The sequence below is a fragment of the Bufo bufo genome, chromosome 1, assembly GCF_905171765.1.
Source record: "Bufo bufo chromosome 1, aBufBuf1.1, whole genome shotgun sequence".
Classification (NCBI taxonomy): domain Eukaryota; kingdom Metazoa; phylum Chordata; class Amphibia; order Anura; family Bufonidae; genus Bufo; species Bufo bufo.
This window is the reverse complement of record NC_053389.1, coordinates 316,199,169-316,215,236: the sequence shown is the minus strand read 5'-3', so window position 1 is coordinate 316,215,236 and position 16,068 is coordinate 316,199,169. Positions and strand designations below refer to the sequence as shown.

General features: G+C 41.2%; 1 protein-coding gene across 1 annotated transcript in view; it reads right to left on the bottom strand.

Annotated features, from left to right (window-relative positions):
• LOC121008763 (protocadherin gamma-C5-like) overlaps positions 1-15,838 on the bottom strand; it is a 79,931-nt gene extending 64,093 nt beyond the window's left edge. The window contains exon 1 of the mRNA XM_040441461.1: positions 13,394-15,838. Within this exon, the coding sequence (XP_040297395.1) occupies positions 13,394-15,838 (2,445 nt within the window). The remainder of the gene's footprint in view (positions 1-13,393) is intronic.
• Between the last annotated feature and the right edge of the window lie 230 nt (positions 15,839-16,068).

The following is a 16,068-nucleotide window of genomic DNA, read 5'->3' as shown; positions in this document are numbered from 1 at the left end:
ATGGATAGAAGAATAGCCAAAATGGCAAGGACTCAGCCAACAATCAGCTCCAGGAAGATCAAAGAAGGTCTAAAGTTACCTGTGAGTACTGTTACAATTAGAAGACGCCTATGTGAAGCCAAGCTATCTGCAAGAAGCCCCCACAAAGTCCCACTGTTGAAAAAAAGACATGTGCCGAAGAGGTTACAATTTGCCAAAGAGCACATTGACTGGCCTAAAGAGACATTTTGTGGACTGATGAAAGTAAGATTGTTCTTTTTGGGTCTAGTGGCCGGAGACAGTTTGTCAGACGACCCCCAAACACTGAATTCAAGCCACAGTACACTGTGAAGACAGTGAAGCATGGTGGCACAAGCATCATGATATGGGGATGTTCTCATACTAGGGTATTGGGCCTATTTATCGCATACCAGGGATCATGGATCAGTTTGAATACATCAGAATACTTGAAGAGGTCATGCTGCCTTATGCTGAAGAGGAAATTCCCTTGAAATGGGTGTTCCAACAAGACAACAACCCCAAATACACCAGGAAAACTTGCAACATTTGGTTCTAGACCAACAAGATTGACGTTATGGAGTGGTCAGCCCAATCCCCGGATCTTAATCCAATAGAAAACTTGTGGGGTGACATATAAAAAAGCAGTTTCTAAGGCAAAACCAAGAAATAGAGAAGAACTGTGGAATGTAGTCCAATCATCCTGGGCTGGAATACCTGCTCACAGGTGCCAGAAGTTGGTTGACTCCATGCAACACAGATGTACAGCAGTTCTCAGAAACAGAGGTTATACAACTAAATATTAGTTAAGTGGTTCAAAGGAAAGCAAAATATTCAAACATTTTTCAGTTTATATAGTGAAATGTTTCAGTTTGTAAAGAAGAATACAAACACTGCTATTTTTTTTTGAACAGTCTAATATTCACTTCTCTTCAATGTTTTTTTTTTAGAGGAACAACACAAATTTGATACATTTTTTCTTCATGTTTTGATTTGGAATAGAATGTGTAGTGTTCCCAATGCATTTGTGTGTATAAGAAGGATTTTGAGCTTTGTTCATTTTTTTAAACACACTGCTATTATTTTGCACACAACTGTAAACTGGAGACCAAACTACATAAATAGTTTATACACATGGTTGTCTTGATATTATATTTATGGATATAGTGTATACAGAATATATATTAATATATATACCAAATATGGCCTCCATTACAGAAGTACAGCTTTCACAAATTTGCCTAGTTATGTAGTAATAATTTCCTTCATTTAGCTAGACGAGATTGCTGTTCAGGGTCCTGGAAAAGCGACAAGACTTTTGCACTGCATTTGTAACAACAGATTATGTTTCCTTGCTTACATATAATAGATTCATGTCATGTATCAGGACAGCATTGTGTGTATTTTATAAAACCAATTTATTTCTTATCACTGCCCTGCAGACATTGTTACCCAACTTTCCCAGACTGCAGAAAGCCAGATCATCGTATTTATCAATTGCTAACTCTCCAGTATTGTAAAATACCTAGCTGAATTTGCTAGTCAGGGGTCTGGAAAAGTTGAGTAACAATCCCAGTGACAGAGCCTCTATACTGTAGACTAGCTAGACAGATTTGTCATTCAGGGTCCTGGGAAAGCTGCGTAACAAATTATGTGCAGCTGTAATAGGGACTGATAAATACTAACTCTCTAAATAAATCATCCTCTTCACCAGGGAGGAGCGGACCCGTGGATGTTCGGGTTCGGTTTGGCCAAACTTCGGCTCAAAGTTTGGGTTCGGGACCAGAACTTGACCCGAACTCGAACCCGACCCACATTAAAGTCAATGGGGACCTGAACTTTGGTGCACTAAAATGGCTGTAAAATAGTCATAGTAAGGCCTCATGCACACGACAGTTGTTTTTTGCGTCCGCAAATTGTGCGTCCGCTAAAAAAACTGATGTGGCATCCGTTTTTTTTGGGAGGATCAGTTTTTTTTCACAGATCCCTTTGTAATAAATGCCTATCCTTTTTGCTGAAGGGAAACACGGACAACGGACGCGGAACACAAACGGATGAACTATCAGCATTTTTTGGCTGACCCATTGAAATGAATGGGGCCCCATCCTATCCACAAAAAAAACGGAACCGAGGCTGAGAAAAACAACTGTCGTGTGCATGAGGCCTAAGGGCTAGAGTGCTGCAAAAGGATCAAAATGGGGGTAAGAGCAGGGCAGTTGCCCGGCAAACAAATCTGGATAGGGAAATGACTTAAAATAACATAGAATAGAAAAAAATAAAAAATTATAATCTCGAACTAGGAGGCGGAAGTCAAAGTGAAGTAGAAGGTTGAGGAGGCTGGGGAGGTGGCGGTGTAGGAAGACCCCAAAACATTGGAAAATAGAAAAGAGAATGCAAAGAGAAAGTGCGCTGGAGTATAACAATGGCTGGGTGCGGCCGGTATACTTGTCTCCAAGTCCTGTGGGATCCATGCCTGGTTAATTTTAATGAACGTGAGCTTGTCCACATTGGCTGTGGACAGGCGGCTGCGCTTGTCTGTGATGACGCACCCTGCCGTGCTAAACACACGTTCGGACATTACACTGGCTGCAGGGCAGGCCAGCACATCCAAGATGTAAAGGACAAGCTCAGGCCATGTGCCCAATTTGGAGACCCAGAAGTTGAATGGGGCAGACCCATCAGTCAATATGTGTAGCCATGTGCACACGTACTGTTCCACCATGTTGCTGAAATGCTGCCTCCTGCTAAGACGTTCCATATCAGCATAGTGGTGCTGGTTGTTGTGGCGTGCTGACAAAGCTTTTCCACATTTCGGCCATGCTAACCCTCTCTTCTGAGGTGCTGGCGGTTCCCCAGCTGCTTTGGCGACTACTTCCTCTTTCTCTGTCTTCGCCTTGTGCTTCCACTGAGCCCCCAGTGTCAGGTGGGAATGCCATCAGCAGCGTGTCTACCAGCGTGCTCTTGTACTCGCGCATCTTCCGATCGCGCTCCAGTGACGGAATTAAGGACGGCACGTTGTCCTTGTAGTGGGGATCCAGCAGGGTGGCCACCCAGTAATCAGTACTGGTTAGAATGTGGGCAACTCGGCCGTCGTTGAGCAGGCACTGCAGCATGTAGTCGCTCATGTGTGCCAGGCTGCCCAGAGGCAATGACAAGCTGTCCTCTTTGGGAGGTGTGTCGCCTGTGTCCTCTGTATCACCCCAGCCACACTCCAGTGATGTCCATGAGCTGCTTTGGGTGCCACCCTGCTGTGAACACGGTTCCTCCTCATCATCAGTCTCCTCATCCTCCAGAACTGTGCCATGGCTGGACAATTGTGTACCTAGCCTCTGTTGGTGCACGAAGCCGGAGGGCCACTTGTGAATCACTGGCCTGATAACCATGGAAATGATCGCTCTTCCTCCTCCTCTTCTTCCTGTGCCATATCCTCTTCCATCATTGCCTGAAGCGTTTTTTCAAGGAGATATAGAAGTGGGATAGTAACGCTGAGGACTGCGTCATCGGCACTGGCCATGTTGGTGGAGTGCTCGAAACAGCGCAACATGACTGTGGTTGCTGCCACATCCTCTGTTTGCTGGGTGGCAGGTGCCATTGTCACTCCAGAGGGGGAGGAAGAGGCCGAGACCGCAGCAGAAGAGGGACCAGGAGGAGCCTGAGATCTTTCGTGGTTTTTGAGGTGCTTACTTCACTGCAGCTCGTGCTTTGCATTTAGATGCCTGGTCATGCAGGTGGTGCTCAGGTTTACAACATTTATGCCTCTCTTCAGGCTCTGATTGCACAGCATGCAAACCACTCGCGTTTTGTCATCAGCACATTGTCTGAAGAACTGTCACGCCAGGGAACTCCTTGGGGCTGGCTTTGGTCTGCTCAGTCCCTGGGTGCGGTGGGTGGTAGCAGGCCACTCTGCTTTTGCACCCTGCTCCCTCGGCTGGTGCTGTGTGACCACCGTCTCTTCCTCCGAACTGCACACGTCACTCGCATGACCTTGATTCCTTGTGGGGTCCCGGACCTCATCATCCTCCACATCATCTTCCACCCACTCTACACCCCTGCTCTCCTTGCCGGTCTGCACACTGCAGAAAGCTGCAGCAGTTGGCACCTGTGTTTCGTCATCATCAGAGACGTGCTGTGGTGGTCCTCCCATGTCCACATCCTGAAACATAAGTGTTTGGGCATCGGTGCACTCAATCTCTTCCACTTCTGGGGCACGGCTAGGTGGATGGCCCATGGAAATCCCTCCAGCAGAGTCATCAAAAATCATAAGAGACTGCTGCATGACTTGGGGCTCAGACTGCTTGGCTGATTTGCAAGGGGGTGAGGTGAAAGAAAGATGCACATGGGCTGCAGGTGCCAACTCTTCGGTTTCAGCAGGGGACCGGTGGGGGAGACATTGTGAAGGAACTGAAGGCACTGTCAGCCATCCAATCTACTACCGCCTCTACTTGTTCTGGCATCACCATTCGTACACCGGTATTCGGGCCTACAAGATGACGCTAAACGTCCTGTCACCTACGTGCACCTGAGGAAGGTGTTTCATTTGGGCGTATAGCTAGCACAGATCGACCACGTCCTCTCCCTGCAACAGGAGCTCCACCAGCACCAGCAGCACCACGACCAGCACTATATCCCTTATTTGATGCTCTCCTCATTCTTTGAGGTCACCCACCGAACTAACAGACAGATTAACTATATTAATTTCTCTTTCTCGTATGCAGTGCAGGTGTACCTCATACCAAAAATGGGTATATGTCACCGACAAACTAACAGATGGATTAACTATATTAATTTCCCTGTCACATATGCAGTGCAGGTGTACCTCACACCAAAAATGGGTATATGTCACCCACCGGACTAACAGACAGATTAACTATATTAATTTCTCTGTCACGTATGCAGTGCAGGTGTACCTCACACCAAAAATGGGACTATGTCACCGACAAACTAACAGATGGATTAACTATATTAATTTCCCTGTCACATATGCAGTGCAGGTGTACCTCACACCAAAAATGGGTATATGTCACCCACCGGACTAACAGACAGATTAACTATATTAATTTCTCTGTCACGTATGCAGTGCAGGTGTACCGGTGTACCTCACACCAAAAATGGGAATATGTCACCCACAAACTAACAGATGGATTAACTATATTAATTTCCCTGTCAGATATGTAGTGCACGTGTATCTCACACCAAAAATAAGTATATGTCACCGGCCGAACTAACAGACGGATTAATTATATATTGTAACTATATTGATTGCCCTGTCACGTATGCAGTGCAGGTGTACCTCACACCAAAAATGGGTATATGTCACCGGCCAACTAACAGTCAGATTAACTATATTAATGTCCCTGTCACATATAAAGTGCACGTGTATCTCACACCAAAAATGGGTATATGTCACCCCGCGAACTAACATATAGATTAACTATAATAATTTCCCTGTCAGGTATGCAGTGCAGGTGGACCTCACACCAAAAATGGGTATATGTCACCCACTGAACTCACAGACGGATTAACTATATTAATTTCCCTGTCACATAGGCAGTGCATGTGTATCTTACACCAACAATGGGTATATGTCACCCATCAAACTAACAGATGGATTAACTATTTTATTTTTGTGTCAGGGGTACAAAAATGGTGCATTGCACCCACCAAAAATCACTATAGGTCACCCACAGAATTAACAGCCAGATTAATTATTATATTTCTGTGTCAGGGGTACAAAGATGTTGCATTGCACCCACAAAAAATCGCTATAGGTCACCCACAGAATTAGCAGGCAGATTTATTATTATATTTCTGTTTCAGGGTTGCAAAGCTGGTGTATTGCATCCACAAAAATCGTTATAGGTAACGCACAAAACAAAAAGCCAGCTTCATAACATTCTCCGTCACTTCAGCTGCCTGCTTCCTGTCCCTGCACTACTCAGAGCTGATGGGCAGTGCTACACGTGATCCAGCTTGTATAGAGGGTGGGTCACATGATGCACCAGCCAATCACAGCCATGCCATTACTAGGGATGGCTGTGATGGCTTCTAAGTGCCCACAGCTTAAAAGCTTGATGATTGGCTGCCCTGTAGCCTTTCAAAAGCTTTATTAAATGCCCGAACATCGAACTCGAACCCAAACTTTTCCGGCAAAGTTCGGGTTCGGGTCCGGCTTTACAGTTCGGGTTCGCTCAACACTACTCCTCACTACCAAATAATGCCATAGCTAGGCAGTTTTGCCTTTCAAGATCCTGGGAAAGTTGGGTTTCAACCATGTGGAGCTGTAATAGACTGCAAATCTACCAAGATAAATTTCCCTATTCACTCCTAAATAGTGTCATAGTTTGGCATATTTCCCTTTCAGGGTCCTGAGAGAGCTGGGTAACTACTATGAGGAACTGTAATGGACTGCAGAATACAAAATTTTCCAAGAAAAATCCCTCTCCTCACTCCTAAATAGTGCCATATCTTGGCAGATTTGCCTTTCCGGGTCCTGGTAAAGCTGGGTTATTTGCATAATGTAAGGGTAACATTATCCAGGTAGTGTGTACATATCCATAAGACTTGTAATCCAGCTTTCCCACACTGTACAGACAGTGACAGTGACAAATCCTTCCTGCCTATATATGCAAACCTGACATTCCGACACCTGGGAAAGCTGTATAGCACATTCTGTAGTGCACTGGTACTGTCTAGTATCCCTGCATACAGGAGGTGTTTTTGTAAGAAGTACTTTCACAATGCTCTGTCTATTGAATAGTGTATTTAAGTTGTGACTGTGAGGTCATGTTAGTGCACATAACCTGATAGCAGCCTGTCTCCAGCTGAAGATGGGGAGGCAGGGAGGAATGAGGCACTTATCTGACTGCAGGAATTCTGCCAAAACTGATTTCTGTAGCAGTTTGAAGATGCCCAAGCAGAAGGACAAACTTTCCTTAGTAGATTATGCGTTTTTTCTGGCTTTAGTGTCCCTTTAAAGGGAACCTGTCACCTCCTTTTTGCTGCGGTCACTGAGGGCGGAATAACGTGGTGACAGACATGCTAATTTCACTGCTATTTAACGCTGTTTAATGCTGGCAGAGCATGCCTGAGAGGACTCAGGGACTGCCAGAGAAGAGTCAGACTTATTCATGAGCTCCCCCTCTTCCTGCCCACCATTTGACAGAACTGCCAATCATCTGCAGGTGGATGGGGAGAACAGGAGCTTAAGGATAACGTGACACTTCTTTGAATGCCGTGACTCCTCTTAGTGAGGGCATCATAAAGTAGAGGGCAGTGCGCAGGAGGCAATAGCACAGCACAAGCAGTCCAGAGCTGCAGCAACTCTGTGTACCAGCTTACGGTAACCTGTACAGTGCTTTATGTCTTAGAAGCAATACTACTAGGGGATAATTCCTCTGTAACATGACATATATTGGGCAATAGCTATTTTCACAGATCTGACATCACTGCAATCTTACCATCCTTTGTTAAAACATAGCATATTTTCCTACATGTCATGTGTAAGTTATATTATATTGGAAATTGAATACAGTGACATCTATGAATTGCACAGAAATTGTTGTATGATGTTGCAACTGAAACACGGCGTTGTAGTTCTAGAGCTCTGTTGTATGTTCCAAAAATTACCATAAATATTCATGTGGCGTTTTAGTGAGAATAGCCTTGAAATTGGCTGATGATAAAGGAATCTGATGTGGCTGTCTCAGCAGCTACATCAAGAAATGAATTAATTAAAAAAGCTATTTTCCTGAGGCAAAAAAGATAGTGACAGTTTGTTTTTGACCCCTTCAGAAACAATAGAATTTAAAAAGGGAAAAACTTGTTCTAATATACTAACATTTTAAGTTTGGTTCCATTCCAGTGTTAGTAATAACTGGAATCCTTGGCTGTTTTCGTAGTCCAGTACTACTTTGACATCACCATTGTGGCTTGCCATTAATTGTTGCTGTCACATGACTCTGGACTACATGTCATTGCTGTGCCATGACAACAGGAAGAGGTAGGACCTCCCTAACTGATTGCAGGGGTACCAGGAAATGTAAAAAATAAATCTATAATTTTTTTTTTCATTCAGAACAACTTATGCTGGATTTACACTGCCTGATTGTCAGGCAGAATGCCGGGAACGAATGTTCATACAAATGCTTGATCACTGCATGTAAAATGCAGCTCTTCGCCTCCGCAGAGGAGCAGACACTTATCGGGAAGAAACAGTTCCTTCCCGATAATTGCCTGCTCTATCAGGCTGTGTAAATGCAGCATGATAATTCATTTTCAGCAGCTTTATTTGATTAAAGATGTAGAATGACAAGACACAACCCTGATCTCATTTGTTTCTAGAGAAGAGAAGAAAGAAGAGAATACATTCCAGTTCTATTTGCTTTCTTATGTGATATTGTTATTGGTCTGCCCTGCTGACACAGGATATACATTACAACGTGAATTCCCAGCTATAAACTGTCCATTTAAATTGTCTTCTTTTGGTGACTATAATCAACTTCCATGGGTGCCAACAACTCCCACTAGATTATGCGTGTGAAAAAAGAATATACCGGTAGATAAAATACGTTTTTAAATGCAGTGCAGTCAACAGGCAGCATGTTATAGAGCAGAATGAGCTGAGCAGATTGATATATAGCTTTTGTGGGAAAAGATTCACTACTTGTCATTTATAGATTGTCATTTCTGGGTTCAGTTGTACACAGGGGCAGTCTTATCAGTAATTACCAGCTATCTCTGTGTACATACTTACATGGAAAATGCTATGAATCCCTGATAATAGCCACATGGGACATTTTGAGCTCAGAAAGAGCAGTGATTTAAATTGTATAAGATTACAAGTTTTGTTAAATCTTTTCCAACAAAACCTTATATCAATCTGCTCAGCCTTTCCTGCTCTATAACATGCTGCCCGCAGATTGCACTGCATTTCATGGTGATAGGTTCTCATTAAGGACTGTAGAAAAGGATCTAGAAGCTATAATAGTTGCTATGTCCTGTTGAATACTTACCAACTCTTCAGTTGGTAAAATCGAGGCATATAATACCCTCCCTGGGAACCCCCCTGAGCCCACCAGAAACACCCACTTATGAGCGGGGTTTGTGTGAACCCCACCCCTTTTGGCCATGGACAGGGCAGATTTACAAGGACTGTCTCTGAAAATCAGGGGGAGTCCCAGCAAATTTGGACAGTTGTCAACTATGCTGTCATCTTTTCAAAACACAAGCATAGAAACAATTCTAATTAATAAAGTCAAATGCCGAATAGAATGTGTAAAATACTGATTGCCGGTTATTTAGTGCTTGTGCAGACATGGTTTGATGTTTAGATGAGGTTATAGTTTGTAAAAGAGAATAATTTAACATACTGCATATAACATCACCTTCTTATTGATTACACTTATTATCCAATATTAATTTATTCTAAAATGGATTCTAGATAGATAGATAGATAGAAATATAGATATATAGATAGATAGATAGAAATATAGATAGATAGATAGATAGATAGATAGGTACTGTAGATAGATAGAAATATAGATAGACATAATTTGTGGTCACATTCCACTATGTTATGGATGACAGATTCTGTTGTTGAAATGGATAAATGTATGTATGATTACACAGTACAATTAGCATTACAGAGTTTTTTTGCTCTTATCTATTTACACAGGTTTTATACTGGATGAGTATGATGATAATATACCTCCAGTCTAAGCAGTGACATCATCATCATCATCATCACAGTCAATAATCCATGGTGTGCCATTTAAAAAAAAAGGTAGATTATGTTTTCTAATGTCGTACAACCTCTTTGTCATACAGCTAGATCCTAGAATAGATGTGGCCACATGGTCCTAAAGTCTCACCCATATGACCTCAACTGACAAGGAGGCTCAGTCAGTGTTTTTTGACAGGCCTAACCTGCCTGCCTGTTCAGGTCCTGATCAATGGTTGCCATAACTTACCCTTGAAACTGTATAGGGAATACCTATACATAATGTGCCATTTCCTGTATAGGTTCCTGATTAGTTGATGACAACCATTAATCTGGTCTTAATCAGGCTTTACTCTTAGATAAACCCACAACATGATTGCCTTTACAGTGTATAGGTGCACTTTAAGAAATATCAGGTATATAGAAACATTTCCATTATTGTAACAACTTACGAGCATCAGAAATATGTAAAACAGGATGAAAAAACGATGTTCCACACACTCAATTGACACAAAGGAAATATGAAAATGCTTTATTATGAATGTAAGAAAATGTAGAGCACATATATGATTTTTGTATGACAAAATAAATAAGAATTTCATGAATCATGATGTCTCTTACCCCATCGTTTGGTCTTCAATAGATGCTTGTATGTTAATCTGGACTCACTAAAAACTTTACAAACAAGTCTGGGTCTGTGAGAACAGACCGAAACACATGACATTGTACTTCTGTACGCCTTGTTGATTACATTGTAATTATGGCATTTTTGCTGGTGTGTATTCCTCAAAAAGTCTCTTTCTTATCCAATACAGTACCAACTTTAATAAGGCACTCTAAAAAGTGCTGCAGGTTTATAGACAGAAGATAAAGATACATCAGTCAGTCAGTTGTTTAATCAAGATCCAAAACCCAACAAGATCTGGTGACTTTCATCCTTCTTATTGGCAAGAAGTTTGTTAAGTACAATATTCCAGATTGACAATCCGCAGTGAAAAATCTAATTTTAGACTTCATCTTGGCAAGTATCATTGTCCATAAGGAACATATTTAGCAGTCAGACTTGACACAAATGACTATGGACTGTGAATTATCATTGCTTGGAAAATTCTTGGGACTGATCACATGTAATTCTAACTTAAATAATTATCATGGATGATTGAAGAAAATATTTTATGTGCAATAGTTATGTGGGAATAAGTCCCTAAACTACTGATTCTGTACATATCAGATTATCATTTTACCCTTTATCAACTAGATCCATTATTATCTATCTACAGTGACTATACTTTTATTTACACTGCGTGCAGAATTATTAGGCAAATGAGTATTTTGACCACATCATCCTCTTTATGCATGTTGTCTTACTCCAAGCTGTATAGGCTCGAAAGCCTACTACCAATTAAGCATATTAGGTGATGTGCATCTCTGTAATGAGAAGGGGTGTGGTCTAATGACATCAACACCCTATATAAGGTGTGCATAATTATTAGGCAACTTCCTTTCCTTTGGCAAAATGGGTCAAAAGAAGGACTTGACAGGCTCAGAAAAGTCAAAAATAGTGAGATATCTTGCAGAGGGATGCAGCACTCTTAAAATTGCAAAGCTTCTGAAGCGTGATCATCGAACAATCAAGCGTTTCATTCAAAATAGTCAACAGGGTCGCAAGAAGCGTGTGGAAAAACCAAGGCGCAAAATAACTGCCCATGAACTGAGAAAAGTCAAGCGTGCAGCTGCCAAGATGCCACTTGCCACCAGTTTGGCCATATTTCAGAGCTGCAACATCACTGGAGTGCCCAAAAGCACAAGGTGTGCAATACTCAGAGACATGGCCAAGGTAAGAAAGGCTGAAAGACGACCACCACTGAACAAGACACACAAGCTGAAACGTCCAGACTGGGCCAAGAAATACCTCAAGACTGATTTTTCTAAGGTTTTATGGACTGATGAAATGAGAGTGAGTCTTGATGGGCCAGATGGATGAGCCCGTGGCTGGATTGGTAAAGGGCAGAGAGCTCCAGTCTGACTCAGACGCCAGCAAGGTGGAGGTGGAGTACTGGTTTGGGCTGGTATCATCAAAGATGAGCTTGTGGGGCCTTTTCGGGTTGAGGATGGAGTCAAGCTCAACTCCCAGTCCTACTGCCAGTTTCTGGAAGACACCTTTTTCAAGCAGTGGTACAGGAAGAAGTCTGCATCCTTCAAGAAAAACATGATTTTCATGCAGGACAATGCTCCATCACACGCGTCCAAGTACTCCACAGCGTGGCTGGCAAGAAAGGGTATAAAAGAAGAAAATCTAATGACATGGCCTCCTTGTTCACCTGATCTGAACCCCATTGAGAACCTGTGGTCCATCATCAAATGTGAGATTTACAAGGAGGGAAAACAGTACACCTCTCTGAACAGTGTCTGGGAGGCTGTGGTTGCTGCTGCACGCAATGTTGATGGTGAACAGATCAAAACACTGACAGAATCCATGGATGGCAGGCTTTTGAGTGTCCTTGCAAAGAAAGGTGGCTATATTGGTCACTGATTTGTTTTTGTTTTGTTTTTGAATGTCAGAAATGTATATTTGTGAATGTTGAGATGTTATATTGGTTTCACTGGTAAAAATAAATAATTGAAATGGGTATATATTTGTTTTTTGTTAAGTTGCCTAATAATTATGCACAGTAATAGTCACCTGCACACACAGATATCCCCCTAAAATAGCTAAAACTAAAAACAAACTAAAAACTACTTCCAAAAATATTCAGCTTTGATATTAATGAGTTTTTTGGGTTCATTGAGAACATGGTTGTTGTTCAATAATAAAATTAATCCTCAAAAATACAACTTGCCTAATAATTCTGCACTCCCTGTAGATAATGTAATTCTGTGAATTTCTAGCTTGTAAATTACAGCACAAGACTCAATGTGAGTTGCTCAACCTTTAAAAATGTCCCTTGCCTTACATTTGTTTAGTAAATATAGTTAGTATCCACCATTAAATTAACAAAAGATTGTTAGTATCACCCTTATCCCATCTCAATTTGTCCCTAAAATGTATTTCCTTAGTCTTGTTTAGGCACTTTGATGCTAGAGTAAAATATCTGGAATGCATTCAAAAATTTGGCTTAGACCTTAGGCCTTAGTCCTGTACAAATTATTTATGTTTTGCTTTACCCTTAATAAGTATGTGAAAATGATCAAAACACTATGTACATCCTGTAAATATATATAGATGTGTATATATATATATATATATATATATATATATATCACCTAAATATCTATAAATTAATAACAAATGTTTGTTTGTTTCATAATTGCTCATATTAAGCTGCACTTGACATGCCAAAAGTTCTGATAATAACTAATGCCAATATATAGGCCTTGATGTCTACTAAGAACAATGTCACCCAAATGAAAGTTATAGTAACTTCTAATTTATGTCATGCTGATAATAATTTATTATTAATTTGATTTGACCTGGATTTCTTCTTTTAATGTCAATGTATGCTTCCTGTCTTTCTTAGAGCGGAGACTATGGCGTAATGACCTTTGATGATAAAAATGGACTGTATATATGTTCACCACACTGCTCACAGATGCCATGAACGATGAAATATAGAAAACTTAATGACATTCATCTTGTTTGACTTTGGTTTCAAGTAATGGCAAATACTGGGAGCTCACCTCATTGGAAGCAATGGAGAAGTTAGGATCTGGAACCAGTATTCCCGGGGAGGAGGAGCTAGCAGTGACATGAGGTGGCCTCATAAACATAAACTCACTAATATCTGAGACTGGGGAGAAACATGTTCTGACCCTTCGATTTGATGGGATATTTCCAGCACAATCCACTCGAACTCCTATTATGGTATTGCAAAGGCTGGGGTGTAGCTGAAAAGTTCCATGAAGCTTGGATCCGGCTACCACAGCTTTCTTTTGATTTTGCCGACAACAGAGAGGAAAATTCTTGTTCTCACATTTGTGAATTTTAATTCCAAGGGCTGCCAAACCAATTAGTGAGATGACGGAAATCACAATCAAACAAACAATCAGATACAAGGTGAGACTAGAAATATTCCTTTTTTTGGAATGGTCTTTTACACCATGGGAAACTTCTAGGTCTTTGTCTTCTAAAGTCATCATCACTGTTACTGAGGTTGATAAACAGGGTTCTCCCGAATCTTTCACAAGTAGAAGGAGTTCATGTACATTAGGATCAACATCTTGGATTGCACGTTTAGTTCTTATTTCACCAGTTCTCATAACAATGCTAAATAGGGTAGGATCTGTTGCTTCCAGTAAGTTATAGGAAAGCCATGCATTCCTTCCTGAATCATGGTCTACTGCAGATAACTTGCTTACCATAACATTTGGGCCAGTAGAACGTGGAATCTTACATTGAGCAACAGAATTGGCTCCAATTACTGGAAATACAACTACTGGAGAATTATCATTTTGATCTAGAACAAAAACATGTACCACAGTCTTATTTCTAAGAGGTGGAGAGCCAGCATCAGAAACTTCTATTTGAAATTGGAAATAATTAATTCTTTCATAATCTAGAGGAAATTTAAGGTAAACCTGTCCATTTTCGGAATTGATATATATATGAGATGAACTGGCATAGTCCTCTTTAGGATTTTGTAATATGGAATAAGAAAGACGTGAATTCTGGTCCAAGTCTGGGTCCGTGGCAGAAACAGTACAAAGTAACTCACCAGCTTTGTTATTTTCTTCCACAAAGACTTCATAAACCGGTTCAACAAACTGGGGGGTGTTATCGTTCACATCAGAAACTGCAACCGATATAATTTTCACAGTGGAAAGAGGGGGATTCCCCATATCCTTTGCGGTAATGGTTATTTCGTATTCAGAAACACTTTCGCGGTCTAAGTTATCACTTGTAATCAAAGAAAACTGGTGCTCAAAATCTTCCCTGACTGTGAAAGGAAGATTCTTGTCTACTTGGCATTGTACCCTGCCATTATCACCATGATCTCTGTCCTTTATGGTGATTACGGCAACTACTGTCCCAGCTGGTGAGTCTTCTGGGACCGAACTAGAAAATGCACTTATAGTCATTTCAGGAGTATTGTCATTTACATCAATAATATGGACAATTACGCTGCAATGCTCTTCCATAATAGGGCTTCCTTTATCTCTAGCCTCAATATCAATCTCATAAACTGAAATCTCTTCAAAATCTAAATTTCCAAGTACTCGGATTTCACCAGTTTCTGAATTAAGCTGAAAAATATTGCTTAAGGCTTCTGAGTTGTGGCTGCTAAAAAAGTATTCAATTTCTCCATTAGGCCCTTCATCTAAATCTGTGGCATTAAGTTTTATGACTATAGAGTTTTTAGGGGCATTTTCTTTTAGCTGGACATTATAGGAAGGCTGATCAAATGCTGGGTGATTATCATTGGCATCTAGGACAATAATTGTGATCTTCATGGTGCTCGATCTGCATGGTACCCCACCATCCTCTGCTTTGAGTACCAGATGGTGGACGGCTGTCTGTTCCCTATCCAGAGCCTTTTCCAGAACTAATTCTGGAAATTTGCTACCATCAGTGCGTTTTTTAACAATGAGAGCAAAATTTTCACTAGGGCTAAGATGGTATTCCTGCAATGCATTAGAACCAATATCTGGATCCTGTGCATTTGGAATTAAAAACCTAGCACCGGGGGAAGCCAACTCATTTATTTTTAAAGTCAGCTCTTCACTCTGGAATCGGGGTGAATTATCATTTATATCTAATATCTCAACCTCAATCCTGTACACTTCTACTGGATTCTCTATTGCAAATTTTAGATTTAAAATACATGTAATAATCTGTCCACAAAGCAGCTCCCTGTCTATTCTGTCATTCACCAATATGGCTCCATTGTTTACATTTATAGAGAAATATTGGGAATCGGAATCAGAAAGTACCTGGAGATTAGCAGCTACTAGTTTTGCCACATCCGTTCCAAGATCCTTAGCGATATTCCCAACAATTTCACCCCTGTTTAGCTCCTCATTGATAGAGTATCGGAACTGTGCATATGTAAGGGTTACAAGCAGCCACAAAGGAAGGAGATGCAGAATTCCTACTTGCAAAACACGGTAACCTGCTGGATGAATCATTGCAGAAAAGCCTTGTCTGAAAGCCGTCCCTTTTCCCCTCAGCACATCTTGAATACAGAGCAGCTAATCCTTTGGAAAAAAAGAAGGATGCAGTCAAGGTTGTTTTGTAATTTCTTTTTCCATCAGACAAGAGAGGCTAAGGTAAAATCTAGCTGGCAACAGAAAGGAAACGAAGGAGGAGCATGTACATAGCAGCCATTGAATTGTATGCAGCACTGCATTGGCTCGAG